This window comes from Acartia tonsa, chromosome 12 (assembly GCF_053477335.1).
Source record: "Acartia tonsa isolate MP-2025a chromosome 12, ASM5347733v1, whole genome shotgun sequence".
Lineage (NCBI taxonomy): Eukaryota > Metazoa > Arthropoda > Copepoda > Calanoida > Acartiidae > Acartia > Acartia tonsa.
Window position 1 is genome coordinate 41256277 of NC_137271.1, and position 20423 is coordinate 41276699.

At 41.7% G+C, this 20423-nt stretch overlaps 2 protein-coding genes across 2 annotated transcripts in view; one reads left to right on the forward strand and one right to left on the reverse strand.

The window, feature by feature from the left end:
* LOC145334524 (alcohol dehydrogenase [acceptor]-like) overlaps nt 1-20423 on the reverse strand; it is a 105156-nt gene that overhangs the window by 28505 nt on the left and 56228 nt on the right. The window lies entirely within an intron of this gene.
* Oscillin (glucosamine-6-phosphate isomerase Oscillin) overlaps nt 1-20423 on the forward strand; it is a 39790-nt gene that overhangs the window by 568 nt on the left and 18799 nt on the right. The window contains exons 3-7 of the mRNA XM_080180295.1: nt 518-622; nt 1216-1295; nt 2137-2222; nt 10511-10570; nt 11559-11667. Coding sequence (XP_080036421.1) covers nt 518-622; nt 1216-1295; nt 2137-2222; nt 10511-10570; nt 11559-11667 — 440 coding nt within the window. The remainder of the gene's footprint in view (nt 1-517; nt 623-1215; nt 1296-2136; nt 2223-10510; nt 10571-11558; nt 11668-20423) is intronic.

Here is a 20423-nt window from a genome sequence, read left to right on the forward strand (position 1 = left end):
AAATCAAAAGAATGCCATAATTAATTTTGAATTATGTTAAAATTTTAATCATAAATTGTGAAACAATTTTACTTTTTACAATTGTACTTTTTCTCTTTTAATTTTTTTCCAGTATGGCTTTGAAACGAACACAGTAATAGTGTCTGACTGATTATGACGTAACAAAAAAAATTAACCAATGAGAGGCCGTTATTGACGAATGGTAAAATTTATAGTGGCCTCTCATTGGCTAATATTTTTTGTTACGTCATAATCAGTCAGACACTATTACTGTGTTCCTTTGAAACCTATTAATATCCGCTGTATTAGACGGTTATCATCCTCACTCGGGGCTAATAAAACTGGTTTTAATCTTATAATTTTACATTTTAATACCCGCAAAAGGCTGTCTATAATACAAACCATTCTGAATTGATTTTATAATATTTTCACTTTGTAGGTCAAATATTAAAACACGCAAGAACTGTTCTTCAAAATTCTAATCCCGCACTCTCTCTCTAAATGTTTCTTATGATAGGAATACAACCCTGGACCTGACAACTATTTTGTGCTCGGGCTCCCCACAGGGGGCACCCCGCTGGGCATGTACAAGAACCTTGTCAGGGCTTACAAGAACGGAAAGGTAACCTTACTTTATGGAATTTTTGTTTATTTTTTACATAAAGTACCTTGTTGAACACTGAAAATCCCTGTCACCATATTTTAATATTAAATTGCCTATAAGGGGGTGGGGTTAGTTTTTTCATTTCTTTTTTTATTACTTTAAGACAGGTTAGGTAAGGTTATAAATCCCTCGATCCAGAATCTTGGTGAATCCAGAACATTTTTATTTATTATTTTTTATTTCATAAATTTGGCAGTTATTTTTCTACGTTTTGGTTAACTTTTTTATTTACTTTTTAATAAAAATATCTATATACTTTTTATTTCTGTAATATAAAAGTAAAACACTAGAAGGGAAATGGGTTAAATAACTATATGTCCCAATCTCATGGACCTTGTGCCTACCTTCAATTAGGTCTTTGAAATCAACCAATAGTTACGGGAAAATTTAACACAGCCCTGTAGCAGAAAACAATTTTCTAGCAAAGGAAAAAGGTCCTTGGAAAATTGAGGTAGGTAGTTATCTGTATATACATTGTACAATATACATCTCTACTATAGATCTGTTACTGTAATCTTTATGTACACAATTCCTAGTTGTCCGTATTATAGATCTCCTTCAAGTATGTGAAGACCTTCAACATGGACGAGTATGTTGGTATCGCGGAGGAACATCCGGAAAGTTATCATAGGTAGGTAACTGTCTATAGTGCCCTGGCAAAATGGGGATAGACGTCATTGCTTTTGGCCTACCTATTCTATTGACGTCATGAAATTCCCTATACCCTATCTTTTTTCTAGGGGGTTTCTTCCCCAATTCCCTTTCTCTTTGCCTCTTCTATGACGTCAAAAGAATGGGTAAGCCAAAAGCTGTGATATCTATCCCCATTTTCTTAGGGCACTAAACACTAAACACAGCTATCATAGTTAGAATATTCACAACACCTTGTACAACAATGGATATAGGATATTCGTGGATATATTGACAGGGGAATTTTTTTGTTATTTTAGCTTGCTAATATGGACTTTAAACATTGGTCAGTTCGTTCATCCAGTAGGGAGGGTACAGGGTAAATTAGGTTGTTGTGGGGCATCGTTATTTTAGCCAGCTGCAAGTATTACATAAACAGAGTACATCACCCAAGTAATAATATATCAATTATTTTTACCTCAATTAAAAATTGTATGTTCAAATGTATTTTTGTCATTTGTAATTTGTATGATTCCAAGGGCCTCTAAAGCTGCGCTTTCCGAAAATATTAAAATAAATATGAGGTTTAAAACAGATCTGTTAGCCCCGAGAGTGGCCTGAGCTGATAAATTGTCGTTAATTTTTCTGTAATTCGATGCTAATATGATTTTTCAGTATGGATTGGAAACGATTCGAATCCACTGGATATTAATCGATTTTCGTTGCTATACGAGAAATTATTTCCAGATATGTTCTAGGTTTAATTGTATGTCTTTACACGAAAAAAACTTCTTTTGTATTTCGAAAAGACATAAGTTTTTCATTGACTAATTTTGTTTTAGATACATGTTTGACAACTTCTTCAAGCATATTGACATAGATCCCAACAACGTTCATATTCTCAATGGCAACGCTACTGATCTTAAAAAGGAAAGATATATTTGAAAGTGTTCTATAGTTAATTAACAAGAGCTGGATCTTTAAATCATTTTAATGCTGCGCCAAATCGGGGTGAGCAAAATTTCCACCAATGAGAGCACAGCATTTTACGAAATGCCGCGCTGTGATTGGCTGAAATTCGGCGCACCCCGATTTGGCGCACCATTGGAATGATTTAAAGATCCAGCTAAGGACAAATATGTCCATAAGGAGCAATAGAAAGCTAATAATAACTTAATATTAGGGTTGGGCCGGATATCCGGTGTGGCCGGATATCCGGCCGGATATTGTAACTATCCGGCCGGATATCCGGCTCTATAATTTTTTATACTTTACACCAAAAATCTCTGCTTTTTAAAATCTTAAATGGCTATAATTTTCTTATTATTGAAGCTAGAAGAACATTTTTTCTGAATAAGTTTAACTTTATGTAAATTTATATAAGATTTCTGAAGAAATTTTTTTTTACTACTTTAATATCTGGTAATTTGGCCGGATATCTAGCCGGATATCCGGCAATTTGGCCGGTTTCCGGATATACGGCATTTGAAATCAGCCGGATATCCGGTATCCGGCCAAAAAAGTATCCGGCCCAACCCTACTTAATATGTAAAAAAATATCTAAATATAGGGGTAAATAAAAGTGAAACAAGGATAACAACATCACTAAAAGTGACAAACGAACAATGACTCTTGTAGATTGTCAGAACTATATTGAACATTGATTTCTAATTCTAATCGAAATTTTGCATAAATTTGTTGAAAATTGCGTAAATATAGGATACAGTAAAAGGACATACTTTCATTTTTAGGAATATCATTTTTGAGTTGCCTCGCTTATAATACTTTACCTTGTTGCCCTAAGAATCATTATTCTAAATCAGACGTACGGAATTTCTGGTAACGATTATAGAGTTGCTACGCTTTCTAATTCGTACCTAACTGTTGTAGGAATCATCATGCAAAGTTTAAATCGATAGGACAAATCTAATATGACTAAATTAACTAAAAGAGCTAACCATTACGGACGGACGTACCGACCCTGATTATAGAAAAGCTTAACCTAGTTATAAAGTAGCTTCTATAACTAGGTTAATTATCAATTGACGTAGAGAGGAACTGTTTTCATGTATTTAAAGAAAACATGTTCTGTATCTATGCTTTTCATTTTAAGATGTTAATTCGTCAATGTCTTTCAGAGACTTAATTATAGAATTAAATAAAACAAGGATGACAACATCCATAAAAGCGAAGCACTGACACGGTAGGATAAACGGACATTAACACTTCTATAGTGTGTCAGAACTGAATTATCAGAATATAAATGTATAAGAGTCAGAGCAAAATTGTAAGTAAATTTGTTGAAAAACTGATTGCTACAGGATATTGTTTATGGACATACTTACATTATTAGGACTTAATTATAGAGTTGCTACACTTTTTAAATCGTACCCAATTACTAAAGACTTTCACCATGCAAAGTTTGAAATCCATAGGACAATTCTAAAATGCCTAAATTAACGAAAAAAGCTATCCGTTACAGACGGACGGACGGACTGACCCTAATTATAGAAAAGCTTCGCTTTTAAAAAATGACAGCTTTGCAAACGTATATCTTAAATTGCACCGAAATAAATTACATTTTCCTCTTAACGTTACGGACAGACAGACAGACAGAAAAACAGAAAAACAAACAGACAGGCGGACGGACATGCAGATAAACAAACAGACAGAGTAAATCATAGAGTGGCTTCGCCACATTATTAAGAACATTTATACATTATTATGACAAATGACTATATAATATAACAGCTTAGCCTATTTATAGACTAGCTACGCCAAATAGAAATCTACAGGGTGTTTCAATAGAAATGTCTTTTAAAAAATCTTTATTATGCATAGAAAATAATACAATTATACAAAAGGCTTTATATATCTGGAAAACCTATTCTGGGACATTTATGTTTCAAATATTTAAATAAGATTTTTTCAACAAATTATGCCTTAAAACCCGGTTTTTTCAAAGACAATTTTTTTGAATTTTTACCGATTGAAAGATTGTGGAAAAAATGCGCACGTTTTTAAAATTCAAATTGCGCGTCTTGTATTAATAGTAGAAAAACCTTATGCATGCCGTTAGAATCGTCATAAACTCTTGTTTTTGGATATATAACTACTCTAGCACTATTGTGGTAAGCCGAAGCGTTTCAGCTCACCGGTTGCGAGTTCGAATCCAACGAGCCCTAGCCTTGAAGTATTCTACCAAAACAAACTAGCAGGATTTAGTCATACAGAAATTATATATTTAACTGAATAATATTTACAATGGATGTTTACTATATATATACAACAGATTATAACAATAGGTTAGGTTTGAAGGGGGTGTGGGACACAAGGGCTTAGCCCACGGCGGTAGACAGTCTGTGGGGGTAGCTGTGGTAAAAGGGGAGGCAGCGCCTCCCGGTTGTATAATTGCGTGAGGGGCGCGTGATAGCTGCGTGTCCGTGCCCCTCCCCATATTTAGCCAGGCCAGTTTGACCGCTGGACAGCGGGGTCACCGGCGGTCATGAGGTAAATGGTGATATAATGGGATTAGTGCAGAAGGCTTGTTATGATAAGCCACTGCGTAGCAATTCTGTAAACTGCCCGTCCGTCTGTTGCCGTATTACCACAACCTCCCCTTCAAGGGCTGCGGGGCTCCCGAGCCACCAGGCCTTGAACCTGGGGATACGGCAGCCTCTGTCTGCGCACGACAACATCTTCCTGGGGCACAGCTCGGTGGAGGACAGCTCTGGCTATACAGGCTCCGCGGGACACTCACTGCTCTGTCTGGCTGTGGTTGGATATCAGCATTGTCAACTCCCGGTTGGCTTCCAGCCGTGGGTTGGCGACGGCCAGGCCCCGTCGTTGGAAGTTTTGCCTTGTTTGCAGGACTAGTTCTGTCTCGGCGGGTAGCTGGACACGGAGGCCTAGGCTAACTCTGGAGGCTCCCAAGGGGGGAATAACGATGGAGGAAGGCGCGTAAAATTCCATGGGGGCGCCTGCCTGGTCCAGGTTGCTTGGCCTCCTAGCTCCCACTCGGATGGGGACGGCTGTCATCAGCAGGGGACACATCGCTTCAGCTTCATCCTCTGGGGCCGCCTCTTCCATCTCAGCGGCCGCTTCTCCTCCTGCAGGCTCGCTGCTGGCCGGCAGGTTCTCCATGTCAGTATCAGGGTTCCAGATGGCATCCCTAGGTGGCTCTGGAGCTGGCGGCGGCGGCGGTGGTTCGTTGGGTTGGTGCTGCAGGTTTTCTTCTATAGGGTTGCGATCCTGGCCGCTAGGCTGTGGGGCGGCGGCTGCTGGCTGGTACACTGGGAACTGTCCTGGGTCACTAGCTGGCAGCGCCGCAGCTCCGGCGGGCAGCTCGGTGGCGTCCTCGTCGCCGTCCAGGTCGCCTTGGATGTCTGTTGGAATCTGATGGGCAGTTACATCTCCAGTGTACTTGCGCAGTCGGCCTACATGCGCGGTGATCTCCGAGATCTTGGCTGTTGGAGAGGCAGGTTTGATGACATAATGGACGTCTGTGGCTTGTCGCACTATCTTCCAAGGGCCAGTCCATCTCTTGGTAATCTTGGCTGACTTCCCTGGCACCAGGCGGGGGGCCAGATACCAGACCAGGTCTCCAACTTCGTACTTGGCCGTGCCTTCGTAGGCGGCCGCGCTCCTCCAGATGGTTCCCTCCTCTCGCTGCTGGATTGCGTCGTACACGGCATGGTAGCGTTGCAGGAGAGCTTGGACATTGGCTGGGACCGAGGCATACTCAGTGTCTGGCAGCCGGAGCACCATGTCCACCGGAAGCTTGGCCTCTCTCCCAAAGTAGGCCAGGAACGGGGTCACGCCCGTGGATCTGCAGGCCTTGGTATTGTAGGCGAAGGCAATGGCAGGCAAGTGTGGCTCCCAGTTGTTGTCGTCTCTGTCTAGGAACAGCCGCATGCCTGTGTTGAGCGTCCGATGGAACCTCTCCACCCGGTTGGACTGCGGGTTGTAGGGCGGTGGATGTGTCAGGCCAATCTCGAGCTTGGAGGCCAGTTCCTTGAATACCTGGCCAGTAAACTCCATCCCGTTGTCGGAGTGGATCTTCAGGGGACATCCGAACGTGGCCAGGTGGCGGTGCAGAAGGGCTTCAGCCACCGTGAGAGTGCGCTTGTTGGGGATGGCGTAGAGGCTGACAAACCGGCTGAACCCATCCTGACAGGTGAGGATGTAGCGGTTCCCGGCTGGGGTCTCTGGCAGAGGCCCCACCAGGTCAATAAACAGGACTTGCTGTGGATACCCCTGGCGGGATGGCACGTGTATCCCTAACTTCAACCTTTCCTTGGTAACCTTCTGTACACACTCAGGGCAAGTCTGAACCATCAGGCGGACGTCACGGGACAGGTTGGGCCACCAGAAATGCATGGCGACGCGGGCAATAGTAGCGTCCATTCCAAAGTGCCCGGCCATGGGGGTCCCATGGGCCAGAAAAAACGCGTCCTGCTGGAGGGCCGAAGGCAGCAGGTATCTTGTTCTCTCTCCTGTCAGAGTCTGGTCAGTGGTGGTGAGGCAGCCATGCTCGTCGAGTCCCAGGGCTGCGAAGCGGCTGGCGTACTGCTGCTCGTCTCGTTCCTTGCCGCGCAGCTCAGCCTTAGTTGGGGCTTTGCCATCGGCCACCCACTGGCGGACACGGAGCAAGAGGGGGTCCTGTGTCTGTGCCTCTAGAACTCTAGCCGGGTCCAGCCGTGCTGCAGAGGGCCTGCCAGCTGCGGGCTCCCCTAGCTGGCAAAGGGTGTGAATGTACTCAGCTTGCTCTGCTAATTCTTCGGCGGTGGCTGTCCGCATATTATCGTCCTCCCGGCGGCTGAGGGCGTCAGCATTGGTGTTCTGGGTGCCAGGACGGTGGCAGACAGTGAAATCTAGGGCCGCTAGCTCCTCCTGCCAGCGGGCCACCATCCCTGTGGATGTGTTCAGCGACTTCATCTGTAGCAAGGCTGAGGAATCAGTGTTGATCTGGAAACTACGGTAGGACAAGATGCCGTGGAATTTCCGAATTCCATACATGATGGCGGCCATCTCTCCCTTCCAGGACGGGTAGCGAGTCTCGGGGTCGGTTGTCTTGCGCCCCACGGCGGCAATCAGCCTCTCCTTGCCGTCCTGGCATTGGCTGAGGATGGCAGAGATGGCGCGGCTGCTGAAGTCTGTGGTGAGCTGGAACACAGCCGGTAAGTCAAACCTGGGCGGCGCTCGGATGGGGGCTTGGCGAAACTTGTCCTTGAGCTGTAGCAGCTGGGCTTCCATCTCAGCCGTCCAGGTCAGTGTCTTGGCCGTTTTCTGCCGATTCATCTCGTAGGTGAGGTCAGCATACTCTGGGATGAACAGGCGGTAGTAGCCAAAGAACCCCAGGAGCGCCAGCAAGTCCTTGGGGGTGATGGGGGCCGGCCAGTCGAGGATGCGGTCAATATAATCCTCTTGCATGGCTATCCCCTCACGGCTGAGGGTGTGGCCCAGATAGTCCACCTTGGCTCGAAACAGCTTGGTCTTGGCTGGCTTGATGCGGATTCCTCCCCTGCGGTGGGCTTCCAAGACTTCCCGGAGCCTAGCCAGGTGGGCCCAGGTGTCCTGGTGAAAGGTCAGGACGTCATCAAGATATGACTGGAGGTTGGCCGTGCCTAATGGGTTCAGGACGCCTGCAATAAATCTGGAGTAGACAGACGGTGCTGTAGCGAGGCCAAAGGGCATCCTTTTCCATTGGTACAAGCCCCTAGGGGTGGTGAAGGCGGTGCAGGGCCAGCTGTCCTCGGACACTCGGATGGTGTAGTACGCAGCCACCGCGTCTAAGGCACTGTAGACGCGGTGTCCTCCCACTTGTTCTACCAGCTGCTGGATCCTGGGCAAGGGGTAGCTGTCCAGCTCAAGGCACTTGTTGAGGGCTCTGTAGTCGACTGCCCAGCGGGTGCTCCCGTCCTTCTTCTTGATGGGCACCAGGGGGCTGCTCCAGGCGGAGTCTGAAGGCTCTATGACTCCCTCTTGCAGCCAGGTGTCCAGTTGCTTCTCCAGCTCAGCCTCCTGCCGCGGGTTCAGATCCCTAAATCTCTGGCGGATCGGCTGGGTCCCTGATTTGAGACGCAGCTGTAACTCTACTACGTCAGTGCAGCCGGGGGTAGAGTTTGAGAAGACGTCCCTGTACTCTGATAACATGGTCCAGACCTCCTTCTTGAGCAGGGGGTCCTTGCGCAGAAATTCGTTCTCCTCCATCTCAAGGGCTGCCCACAGCTCCTGCATATCTGGGGGCTCAACAGGCTCTTGGAACGAATGAATACGAGGGGGAGGCTTGTCAGAAACCTCCAAAATGTCAGGCTTGACCAGCTCCCCAGCCACGGGGAGGCCGGCGTCCAGCAGGAGAGGCATCTCCCCTTCATTTACCACCAGCACTCGGAACACGCTGGCGGAGCCAGGCCTGTGGGCATACAGGCCTTCTGGGATGACAAGATCCTCCCCAAACCTCTGTTCTGGGGCAGATAGTTGGATGGCATCCTTGGTACAGTGCCCCACTAGTTCAACAGGGACAGCCATGACACCGCGGCCAGGCAAGACCACCCTCTTGGCCGTACGGAGGTGGGGTGGTTGGCCATCAGTTGGGGTGACCGCGCTTAGCCTGTACGTGGCTGGCACGGGGTCAGCTTCGGCTCCGGGAGCCACCGGCCGCGACTTGACGGGCTCGGCGTGGGGAGGGGCTGAGGTGTCGGAGCCAGGCGTGGCTCCGAGGGCGTCCGGCCACGATTTGACGGGCTCGGCGCTGGGAGAGGCCGGGGCGCTGGGACCAGCCTGGGCTCCGTGGGCGTTCGGCCGCGACTTGACGGGCTTGGACTCGGACTTGGCCGGTTGAGTTGCTGGGGGCCCAAGGTAGAGGGGGCCAGGTGGACACGGCTGGCCGTTGATGAAGGTATCGGCGGAGAAGATCGGCTCTGGAGGGCTGGCAATCTCGGGAAACGTCGTTGGCAGGTTCTCTAGAGGCACCTTGGGCACTGGGGGCAACCCCATGGCTAGCAGGTTGGTCCCCCTATGGGCGTTTAGCGCAGCATCCACCCAGTGCGTGCCTTTCTCAACTACACGCGGCTGCTCTGGCAGTGGGCCTGGCAGAGGCCCCTCGTAACTCAACTCTCTCTCGGCTGTCTCCCGGTCGATGGGGACGCCACGGAGTTCGAATCCAACGAGCCCTAGCCTTGAAGTATTCTACCAAAACAAATTAGCAGGATTTAGTCATACAGAAATTATATATTTAACTGAATAATATTTACAATGGATGTTTACTATATATATACAACAGATTATAACAATAGGTTAGGTTTGAAGGGGGTGTGGGACACAAGGGCTTAGCCCACGGCGGTAGACAGTCTGTGGGGGTAGCTGTGGTAAAAGGGGAGGCAGCGCCTCCCGGTTGTATAATTGCGTGAGGGGCGCGTGATAGCTGCGTGTCCGTGCCCCTCCCCATATTTAGCCAGGCCAGTTTGACCGCTGGACAGCGGGGTCACCGGCGGTCATGAGGTAAATGGTGATATAATGGGATTAGTGCAGAAGGCTTGTTATGATAAGCCACTGTGTAGCAATTCTGTAAACTGCCCGTCCGTCTGTTGCCGTATTACCACACTATAACCATTCCAGTGCTACGTATAGTGTAGGAGCGACGTGGTAAAATGTTCCAACTTACTTAAAACTTTTCAACCTTTCTCACATTTTTTAACGTAGCTCCTAAACTACAAATAGCACAAAAATAGTACTTATATTTCCAAAAACTTGAGTTTATGACGATTCTAACGACTTGCATAACGTTTTTCTACTATTAATACAAGCCGCGCAATTCGAATTTTAAAACGTGCGCATTTTTTCCACAATCTTTAAATCTGTAAATCTTTAAAAATAAGGCCTTTGGAAAACCGGTTTTTAAGGCATAATTTGTTGAAAAAATCATTTTTGAATATTTGAAACATAAATGTCCCAGAATAGGTTTTCCAGATATATAAAGCACGTTGTATAATTGATTTATTTTCTATGCATAATTAAGATTTTTAAAAAGACGTTTCTATTTAAACACCCTGTATAAAAGCATAAACATCCATAAAAGCGAAGCTTTAAAACCATTATGTTGGTAACAATTATACAGTTCCTGTAATTTCAAATAGAACTAAACTAATAGATGAATCATCATGCAAAGTTTTAAATCTATAGGACAATTCTATTATATGTCTGTGATGATGTATCAGGAGTGCGAAGAATATGAAAGAAAAATCACTGAATCTGGTGGAATTGAACTATTCATTGGTAACTTTATAATCTTTAAATAAAAGCAACAGGATGTTTATCTGCATTTATGCAACAAAAGATCTCTCGAACCGCTGAACCAACATAGGTGTCCTTTACATTGAAAGGTCATAACATTTTTTGGATGATGTAACTCTACACCCCCAAACGAAACCACTCCAAGAAAAAGAATGCTTCCTCCCCCAAAACAAGTCCTTTTCAAACTCTTTCTTTTCAAAACTAAAATTGAATGAGTAGATGCTCTACATTTAGGGGGGAAGTAAAGGGGTAGGAAATAGCTTAGACTATCACAAGCAGTAGCAGGGATTCACCAGGGAACGGAAGGCAACCCTTTTTAATTTTAATTATAAAAGGTGATGTTGACTTCTCATTACACCCTCCTACACCTGAAAACCGAATCGGTTAAAAAACTTACTACTGTACATGAGAAATGCAACCTTGCATTAATATGGGTTTAAAATCTTAGGTAATACCAATATAACTATTCTTGAGGTAAAATCATCGCAAATGATTAGAAGTTACGCACATGTTTTACCTTCAAAGTATTAAAAACAGCTATTTTTAAATCTTGAAGACGACATTTAAAATAGGGCTAGAAATCAGAATATTATTATTTACGCTGGACTGTAAATTATATTGGTATCCGAAGTTTTATAAACACTCTCTCACATTCGTTGGCCTGCAATAACTTTTATTATTTCCTGATTGGTTGGATCAAACTAGCAGTGTACAAACAATAAATTTAATCTACAGAAGAATTAATTTACACTAATTTTTACAAAAAGAAACTTCATTAATTTAACTTAACCTAACCTAATGTAGATTGCCCCTCCAATGTTTATTGAATATTCATGTTCAAAGTTGTTAGGTTAGGTTAAGTTAAATTATTTAACGTTCTTATAATTAGGTCATGTGTTCCATCTGAAAGTACTAACTCTACATTGGGATAAGACATCAATGACGACAATTAAATTAACCCTTTTTTCAGGAGGAATTGGTCCTGACGGTCACATTGCCTTCAACGAGCCAGGATCTTCTCTGGTTTCCAGGACAAGGGTGAAGACTCTGGCACAAGATACCATCCTGGCCAACGCCAGGTAGCAACTTATTTATTTATAATGCTGCTGCTATGTAATGTGCATGGCGTTATTAGCAGTGATCTAAATGGATGAGACAATGGCCGAAAATTGATGTACATTCCCAATGATGATATAAAAAATTACCCCTTCTGTAGACTACAACTAGTGTTTGAAACGTTTGTACACTTAATAAAATGAAACAATCGATCAAAATTTAATAAAAGACCCCAAGGTTGTGAAGCCAACGAATAGGAAAATGCTATTATAAGACTTTGGAGTCTAGTGTAAAAAAAAACAATGCATGTCCCTCCCTCCCAGCCTGGTTAATTACTCCAACCAACTTTTTTATTTCACAACCTTTGTCAGTGTATAGTTATGAGCTTCAACTGTTAAGGGCCCAACTATTACCACTACTCTTATTATTCTTGTCGCGCATCTGACATTGCAGCAGTCGGCACAACTTTCAATATCGTTAGTTTGAAACCCGAACAAATCACCTTCTCAACCACAATAAAATGGCACCATCCCAGTTGAGGAGTGAGATTCTACCCCATACGAAAAAATAAACCCCCCCCCCCGCCATCTGTCAAAATAAACCCCCCCCCCCCCCGGCATCATTTGATTTTGTACCCCATCTTAAATTTTGGTCCCTGTAATTTTCAATGTTTAAAACAAAGCTTGGTGGTAATAAACTATGAGTTATAGGGGTAAAATATTACATATGGGGTAAGTTTATAAAATATGGGGAACAAAAATCACACATGGAGGTCCAAAAATTAATATGGGGTCATTTTTTCATGATGGGGTAGCTTCAAGTGCTTATATCTTGAGAACCGTAAGAGATAGAGGCCTAGTTGCTTGACTGTGGTAACTCAGATTTACATAAGAAAGCCATTTATGCACATGGGGTGTCAAAATTTGAGATGGGGTATTTTTTTCATGATGGGGTGTCAAAATTTGATATGGGGTATTTTTTTCATGATGGGGTAGGTTTGAGTGCTTATATCTGGTGAACCGTAAGAGATAGAGGCCTAGTTGCTTGACTGTGGTAACTCAGATTTAAATAAGGAAGCCATTTATGCACATGGGGGACCAAAATATGATATGGGGTATTTTTTTCATGATGGGGGTAGTTTCAAGTGCTTATATCTTGAGAACCGTAAGAGATAGAGGCCTAGTTGCTTGACTGTGGTAACTCAGATTTACACAAGGAAGCCATTTATGCACATGGGGGACCAAAACATGATATGGGGTATTTTTTTCATGATGGGGGTAGTTTCAAGTGCTTATATCTGGAGAACCATAAGAGATAGAGGCCTAGTTGCTTGACTGTGGTAACTCAGATTTACATAAGGAAGCCATTTGTGCACATGGGGGACCAAAACATGATATGGGGTATTTTTTTCATGATGGGGGTAGTTTCAAGTGCTTATATCTGGAGAACCGTAAGAGATAGAGGCCTAGTTGCTTGACTGTGGTAACTCAGATTTACATAAAAAACCATTTATGCACATGGGGGACCAAAATATGATATGGGGTATTTTTTTCATGATGGGGGTAGTTTCAAGTGCTTATATCTGGAGAACTGTAAGAGATAGAGGCCTAGTTGCTTGACTGTGGTAACTCAGATTTACATAAGGAAGCCATTTATTCACATGGGGGACCAAAATATGATATGGGGTATTTTTTTCATGATGGGGGTAGTTTCAAGTGCTTATATCTTGAGAACCGTAAGAGATAGAGGCCTAGTTGCTTGACTGTGGTAACTCAGATTTACATAAGGAAGCCATTTATGCACATGGGTGACCAAAATTTGATATGGGGTATTTTTTTCATGATGGGGGTACTTACAAGTGCTTATATCTGGAGAACCGTAAGAGATAGAGGCCTAGTTAATTGACTGTGGTAACTCAGATTAAAGTAAGGAAGCCATTTATGCACATGGGGGTACATAAATTAATATGGGGGTCATTTTTCTATGATGGTGGGTAAAAATTGAATATAGGGGCCAATTTTTTATGATGGGGTTGGGGGTTGAAATTAGGTTAGGTTAGGTGAAGTTAGGTTAGGTTAGGTTAGGTTAGGTTAAAATGGGTTAGGTTAGGTTAATATGGGTTAGGTTAGGTTAAGATGGGTTAGGTTAGGTTAAAATGGGTTAGGTTAGGTTAAGTTTGTTAGGTTAGGTTAAGATGGGTTAGGTTAGATTAAAATGGGTTAGATTAGGTTTAGTTGGTTCATGTTAGTTTAAAATTGGTTAAGTTAGGTTAGTTTAAGATTGAGTAGCCCTGCAGAGTTAGGGTCTCCTGCACAGGTTAGGTAATATTGAGGAGCCCTGCAAGGTTAGGGCCCCCGGGGGGGCCTAACCTTGCAGGGCTCCTCAATATTACCTAACCTAACTTAACCTAATTCCCTCTCCACCATAACAAATGGCCCCTATATTCAATTTTTACCCACCATCATGAAAAAAAACAACCCTATCAAATTTTGGTACCCTATGTTCATGAAGGGATTAGGAAATATTGAGTAGCCTTGCAGAGTTATTGGTCTCCTGCACAGGTTAGGTAATATTGAGGAGCCCTGCAAGGTTAGGGCCCCCGGGGGGCCCTAACCTTGCAGGGCTCCTCAATATTACCTAACCTAACTTAACCTAATTCCCTCTCCACCATAACAAATGGCCCCTATTTTCAATTTTTACCCACCATCATGAAAAAAGAAACCCCCAACAAATTTTAGTACCCTATGTTCATTAATGGCTTCCTTATGTAAATCTGAGTTACCACAGTCAAGCAACTAGGCCTCTATCTCTTACCGTTCTCCAGATATAAGCACTTGAAACTACACCCATCATGAAAAAATACCCCATATCAAATTTTGGTCCCCCATGTACATAAATGGCTTCCTTATGTAAATCTGAGTTACCACAGTCAAGCAACTAGGCCTCTATCTCTTACGGTTCTCCAGATATAAGCACTTGAAATTACCCCCATCATGAAAAAAATACCCCATATGATATTTTGGTCCCCCATGTTCATAAATGGCTTCCTTATGTAAATCTGAGTTACCACAGTCAAGCAACTAGGCCTCTATCTCTTACGGTTCTCAAGATATAAGCACTTGAAACTACCCCCATCATGAAAAAAATACCCCATATCATATTTTGGTCCCCCATGTGCACAAATGGTTTCCTTATGTAAATCTGAGTTACCACAGTCAAGCAACTAGGCCTCTATCTCTTACGGTTCTCCAGATATAAGCACTTGAAACTACCCCCATCATGAAAAAAATACCCCATATCATATTTTGGTCCCCCATGTGCACAAATGGCTTCCTTATGTAAATCTGAGTTACCACAGTCAAGCAACTAGGCCTCTATCTCTTACGGTTCTCCAGATATAAGCACTTGAAACTACCCCCATCATGAAAAAAAATACCCCATATCATTTTTTGGTCCCCCATGTGCATAAATGGCTTCCTTATGTAAATCTGAGTTACCACAGTCAAGCAACTAGGCCTCTATCTCTTACGGTTCTCCAGATATAAGCACTTGAAACTACCCCCATCATGAAAAAAATACCCCATATCATGTTTTGGTCCCCCATGTGCATAAATGGCTTCCTTATGTAAATCTGAGTTACCACAGTCAAGCAACTAGGCCTCTATCTCTTACGGTTCTCCAGATATAAGCACTTGAAACTACCCCCATCATGAAAAAAATACCCCATATCATGTTTTGGTCCCCCATGTGCATAAATGGCTTCCTTATGTAAATCTGAGTTACCACAGTCAAGCAACTAGGCCTCTATCTCTTACGGTTCTCCAGATATAAGCACTTGAAACTACCCCCATCATGAAAAAATGACCCCATATTAATTTTTTGATCACCATGTGTGAGTTTTAACCCCTTGCTTCAATTTTAATATCATAGCATTGGTTGCTACCCCATCTGTATTTTTCAACCAATCATCATGTTTGTTGACATCCAGAAAAATGTATATTATGTAGTTCAATAATCTGCCACTAGATGTTCCTATTTCAAACAAGCTATTGTTTTTTTTCTTCAATGGAGCCAAATTTTTATCTTAAAATATTAGGTAAAGTAAAGTATTAGAATATGTTGGTGATTTAGTATAAAAAAAGTCTTAAAAGAGAAATAAAAAAAATAAATAGAGGCATTTTCAAATTTTATTCAAAATATAGGAAAATATAGAAGAGTGAAAGGCATAGCTTCACTACAGTGGAGTATGGTAGCTTATGCTACCCTAATATAAATTCTTTCGCGCGAGGCTCACCTCGCAAACCCCTCCAGACTCTCCCCTCCCCCCTACCCAGATTTTATTTCCCCTTCTGCCAATCATTCCCCCATCTGTCAAATCAGACCCCACCTTACAATCCTGGCCCCATGTTCCTATTTAGACCCCATCCTTCATTTTTGTCCCCTGTTCAATAATTTATCCCTTCTCTGACATTATTTTGTTTCTCTTGGAGAGGTACAAAATATGAAGATGGGGATAAATTAACATGATCGGGACAAAATCATAAGATGGGGTAAAAATTTCATGATGCCGGGGGGGGGGGGTTTAATTTGATAGATGGCGGGGGGGGGGGTTTATTTTTTCAGATGGGGTAGAATCTCACTCCTCAACTGGGAACTTGCCCAATAAAATGCCCTTGCAGATTGTACGTACAGGCCTACTTAAATTTTACTGTTCTTTTATCATATTTTAAAGTTACAGGAATCTCAATTCTTTATTTCAAACCTATAAGACAATGCTAGCATGCTAAAGAACGTGTCCTAACTTTTGTGATTTCTTTTTAACCCATTCGTGACAAGCTCCCAAAGTACAGCGTTTTGATTCAACGGGGTTTATTTTTTAAAAATAATAAATCAAAAAGTAAGGTGTCAAATTAAAGATCTTACTATTATTGTTCTTAATTGCAATTTTCTTCTTGCTTTGTTGCATTTTAGTACCTTAAAACCAACTTAATTTTAAAAAAAATACTTCAAAAATAAGAGGTCTACAAAAAATCCGATTGTATATCTAACATCTACTACTTACTAAAAGCACCGACTAGCTATTTTTTTCACAAATCACAAAATTTAGGACATGTCCTTTTGAAATATCTTTTAAGTAAATCAATTGGTTATGGGAAAGGAAATTATCTTAATGTAGAAAAACCTGGCATAGGCCTCCAAGGGGGGGGGTAATGGGCCATTTGGCACCCCCAAACGATTTTGGGGGTGCCGTAGGCACCCCCAAAATTTTGTGAACAATACCCCCCCCAAAAAAAAATTACCCCTACCTTGGGGGTGCCGTAGGCACCCCCAACGATTTTGGGGGGGGTATTTACCCCCCCAAACGATTTTGGGGGGGGTAATTACCCCCCCAAAATAAATGTTCTTTAAAAAAAATTTTTTTGGGGGGGGGTATTTACCCCCCCCAAATTGAATGTTCTTAAAAAAAAATTTTACTGAAATTTTTTTTTGGGGGGGGGAGGGAGTAATCCCCGCCTTCCCCCCCCCCTAAAAAAAGTCATAGTGTGACTCGAGCCTTGAGGTGTAATATATTTTATGTTCCTCGTTTGGTCTCCTAATAGTTAAAGGACGCCTGCAAGAAATAACACGGTTTAACTGCTAAAAGACTGCCACAAGAAGACCCAATACCCCAAATTATAAGCCTTCAGCTTCAATAACAAAAAAGTTCTAGGCATTTCAAAATAGCATTTTATGTACAATGGAATTTTTGAAAGATTTCCAATGCTCATAAAAGAAAAAACAATATTAAATTACGTTGCCTAGACATAAAATTATAACCTTATCTTTGTCAGAAACTTAGATTGCCTGTAACTGATTACATTTTTACAATAAAAACACCACATTTCATAGTCAAAATCTATGAAAAAAATTCGATTTAAATTGCATTTTTAAACGAAAATCATAGCGGAAACAAAGGGGTAAACTAATACAAGCTTAGTTGTGATTGGTTGTTAAGCTGATTCAGCCTTCTGATTGGCTACAGTACATTCGGTACAACGCAAGTAACACTTAATTTTTTTTAATGATTTTGACTATAAAAATGGGTATTTTTATTGTAAAAATATAATTAGTTACTGGAAACCTAAATTTATGACAAAAATAAGCTTATAATTTTGTTTCTAGGCCACGTAGTTTAATTTTAAAGTTTTCAACATGAGCATTGCAATTCTTTCAAAATTTCCATTGTACATAAAATGTCATTTTAAAATGCCTAGAACTTTTTTGTTATAGAAGCTGAAGGCTTCAAATTTGGGGTATTTGGTCTACTTGTGGCAGTCTTTCAGCAGTTAAAGCGTGGTATTTCTTGCAGGCTTCCTTTAATGAAAAGTATATCCTAAATGGCTTTTGATAGTTTATTTTAGGATAGGTTATATTGGTGTAGGTGATTGCCCCACATGGTTAAGCAATTGGCCCCCCGCAGGGGCTAGAAATAGGAGAGAAGCTTGTGTGAAAAAAACGAAGAAACGCCCCTTAAAGAGCGTTGCCACAAAAGGGACTATACCCCAATATAGTCCAACCAGTTAAAACAGTTCTTAACCATGATAACAAAAAATTTAATAGTTTGATCATATTTTATTTGCTTGGGCCTTTATAAGGGCTAAAACCATCCCGGGGATCTATGATGTAATTGTAAAGCACTGAAGATTCCATAAAATAGATACCTAACTAAATTAAATATTTCATTAAATAATGAAAAAGAATTTCTATAGGCGATTTCTTTTGGGAGGATGTCAGGGTGTCTCAAAACTAGTTATAAAACTTACCAGGACCTATAAGACGCTTCACTTTAAAGTATAATCATATTAGTTCATTGGTTAGTGAGTTAATTATTGTATTTTTATGTTCTAAAGAATGAGATACTACTATATATTTGAATAGTAGTGGCGCCCTTAGCATCTAAGAACTCGTGTTTTCTAAAGGGTAAAAGGGAGGAGAAAAATAGCCTAAAACCACTCAAAGGATTGACCTATAATAGTGTGGAACCATCATGGGATCTATGTGAAGCTTTCCTAAAGAGGAGAACTCAGTATTAAAAGTAATGAAATCTGAAGCTATAGTCAAATAAACCTTACTTACTACTTTATGTTATAGGATAGTACTTATTAACTTAATAGATTAGGTAGGTGCTTTTTTTACATAATTAAATTACCCCCCCCAAAAATTTTACCCCCGGGGTAAATTAGTTTGGGGGGGGTAATTACCCCCCCCCAACAGATTTGGGGGGAGTATTTACCCCCCCCAACAGACTTTAGGGGGGGTAATTACCCCCCCCAATCAAATTTTACCCCCGGGGTAAAAATTTTGGGGGGGGTAAAAAAAAATTTCGGTGCGCTTCGCGCGCCATTTTACCCCCCCCAAACACGAATTACCCCCCCCCCTAAAATTTTTTACCCCCCCTAAAAAAAAAAGCTTGGACGCCCCTGAAACCTGGCGTACTTATCAAGATATAAAAAGCAAAAATGTTCTTAATTATAACTGTTTTCTAATCTTAATTAATTCTTATTACTATGATGGATAAATGTTTTCTTTTATTATGTAAAAACACATTGACTGAAATCAAAGTACAATTCATGTATTATCTTATTTTGACAGGCAGAAATACATACAGAAATAGATACAGATATATTTACAGACAGCCAGGTATATATGCATATGTACATACAGACAGACATACATACATACAGACAGGCATACATACAAACATACAAACATACAAACATATAAACATACAAACATACAAACATACAAGCATACAAATATACAAACATACAAATATACAAACATACAAACATACAAACATACAAACATACAAACATACAAACATACAAACAAACAAACATACAAACATACAAACATACAAACGTACAAACATACAAACATACAAACATACAAACATACAAACATACAAACATACAAACATACAAACATATAAACATACAAACATACAAACATACAAACATACAAACATACAAACATACAAACAGACATAAATACATACATACAGACAAACTGACATACAAACAGAAATACATACAGACAGACAGACAACATACAGAAATAGATACAGACATACATACATACATACAGACAGACAGGTAAATATACAGACAGACATACATACATACATACATACATACATACAGACAGGCATACATACACACATACAGACAGGCATACAGACAGACAGACATACATACACACATACAGGCATACATATAGACAGACATACATACATACATACATACAGACAGACTGACAGACAGACAGACAAACAGACAGACAGACAGACAGACAGACAGACAGACAGACAGACAGACAGACAGACAGACAGACAGACAGACAGACAGACAGACAGACAGACAGACAGACAGACAGACAGACAGACAGACAGACAAATAGACAAACAGACAAACAGACAAACAGACAAACAGACAAACAGACAAACAGACAAACAGACATACAGACATACAGACAGACAGACAGGCATGCAAATAGACAGACAGACAGGCATACAGACAGACAGACAGACAGACAGACATACATACATACATACATACATACATACACACAGACAGACAGGCATACATATAGACAGACAGGCATACATATAGACAGACATCCTGTTGGCCGTTTGTCGATGTTTGGAACTAACAAAATGAAAATAAGTTTTTGTGATGCACTCGTTAGTTTGTCGGGATTATATATATTAGAGCTGGATCTTAAAATCATTTTAGTGGTG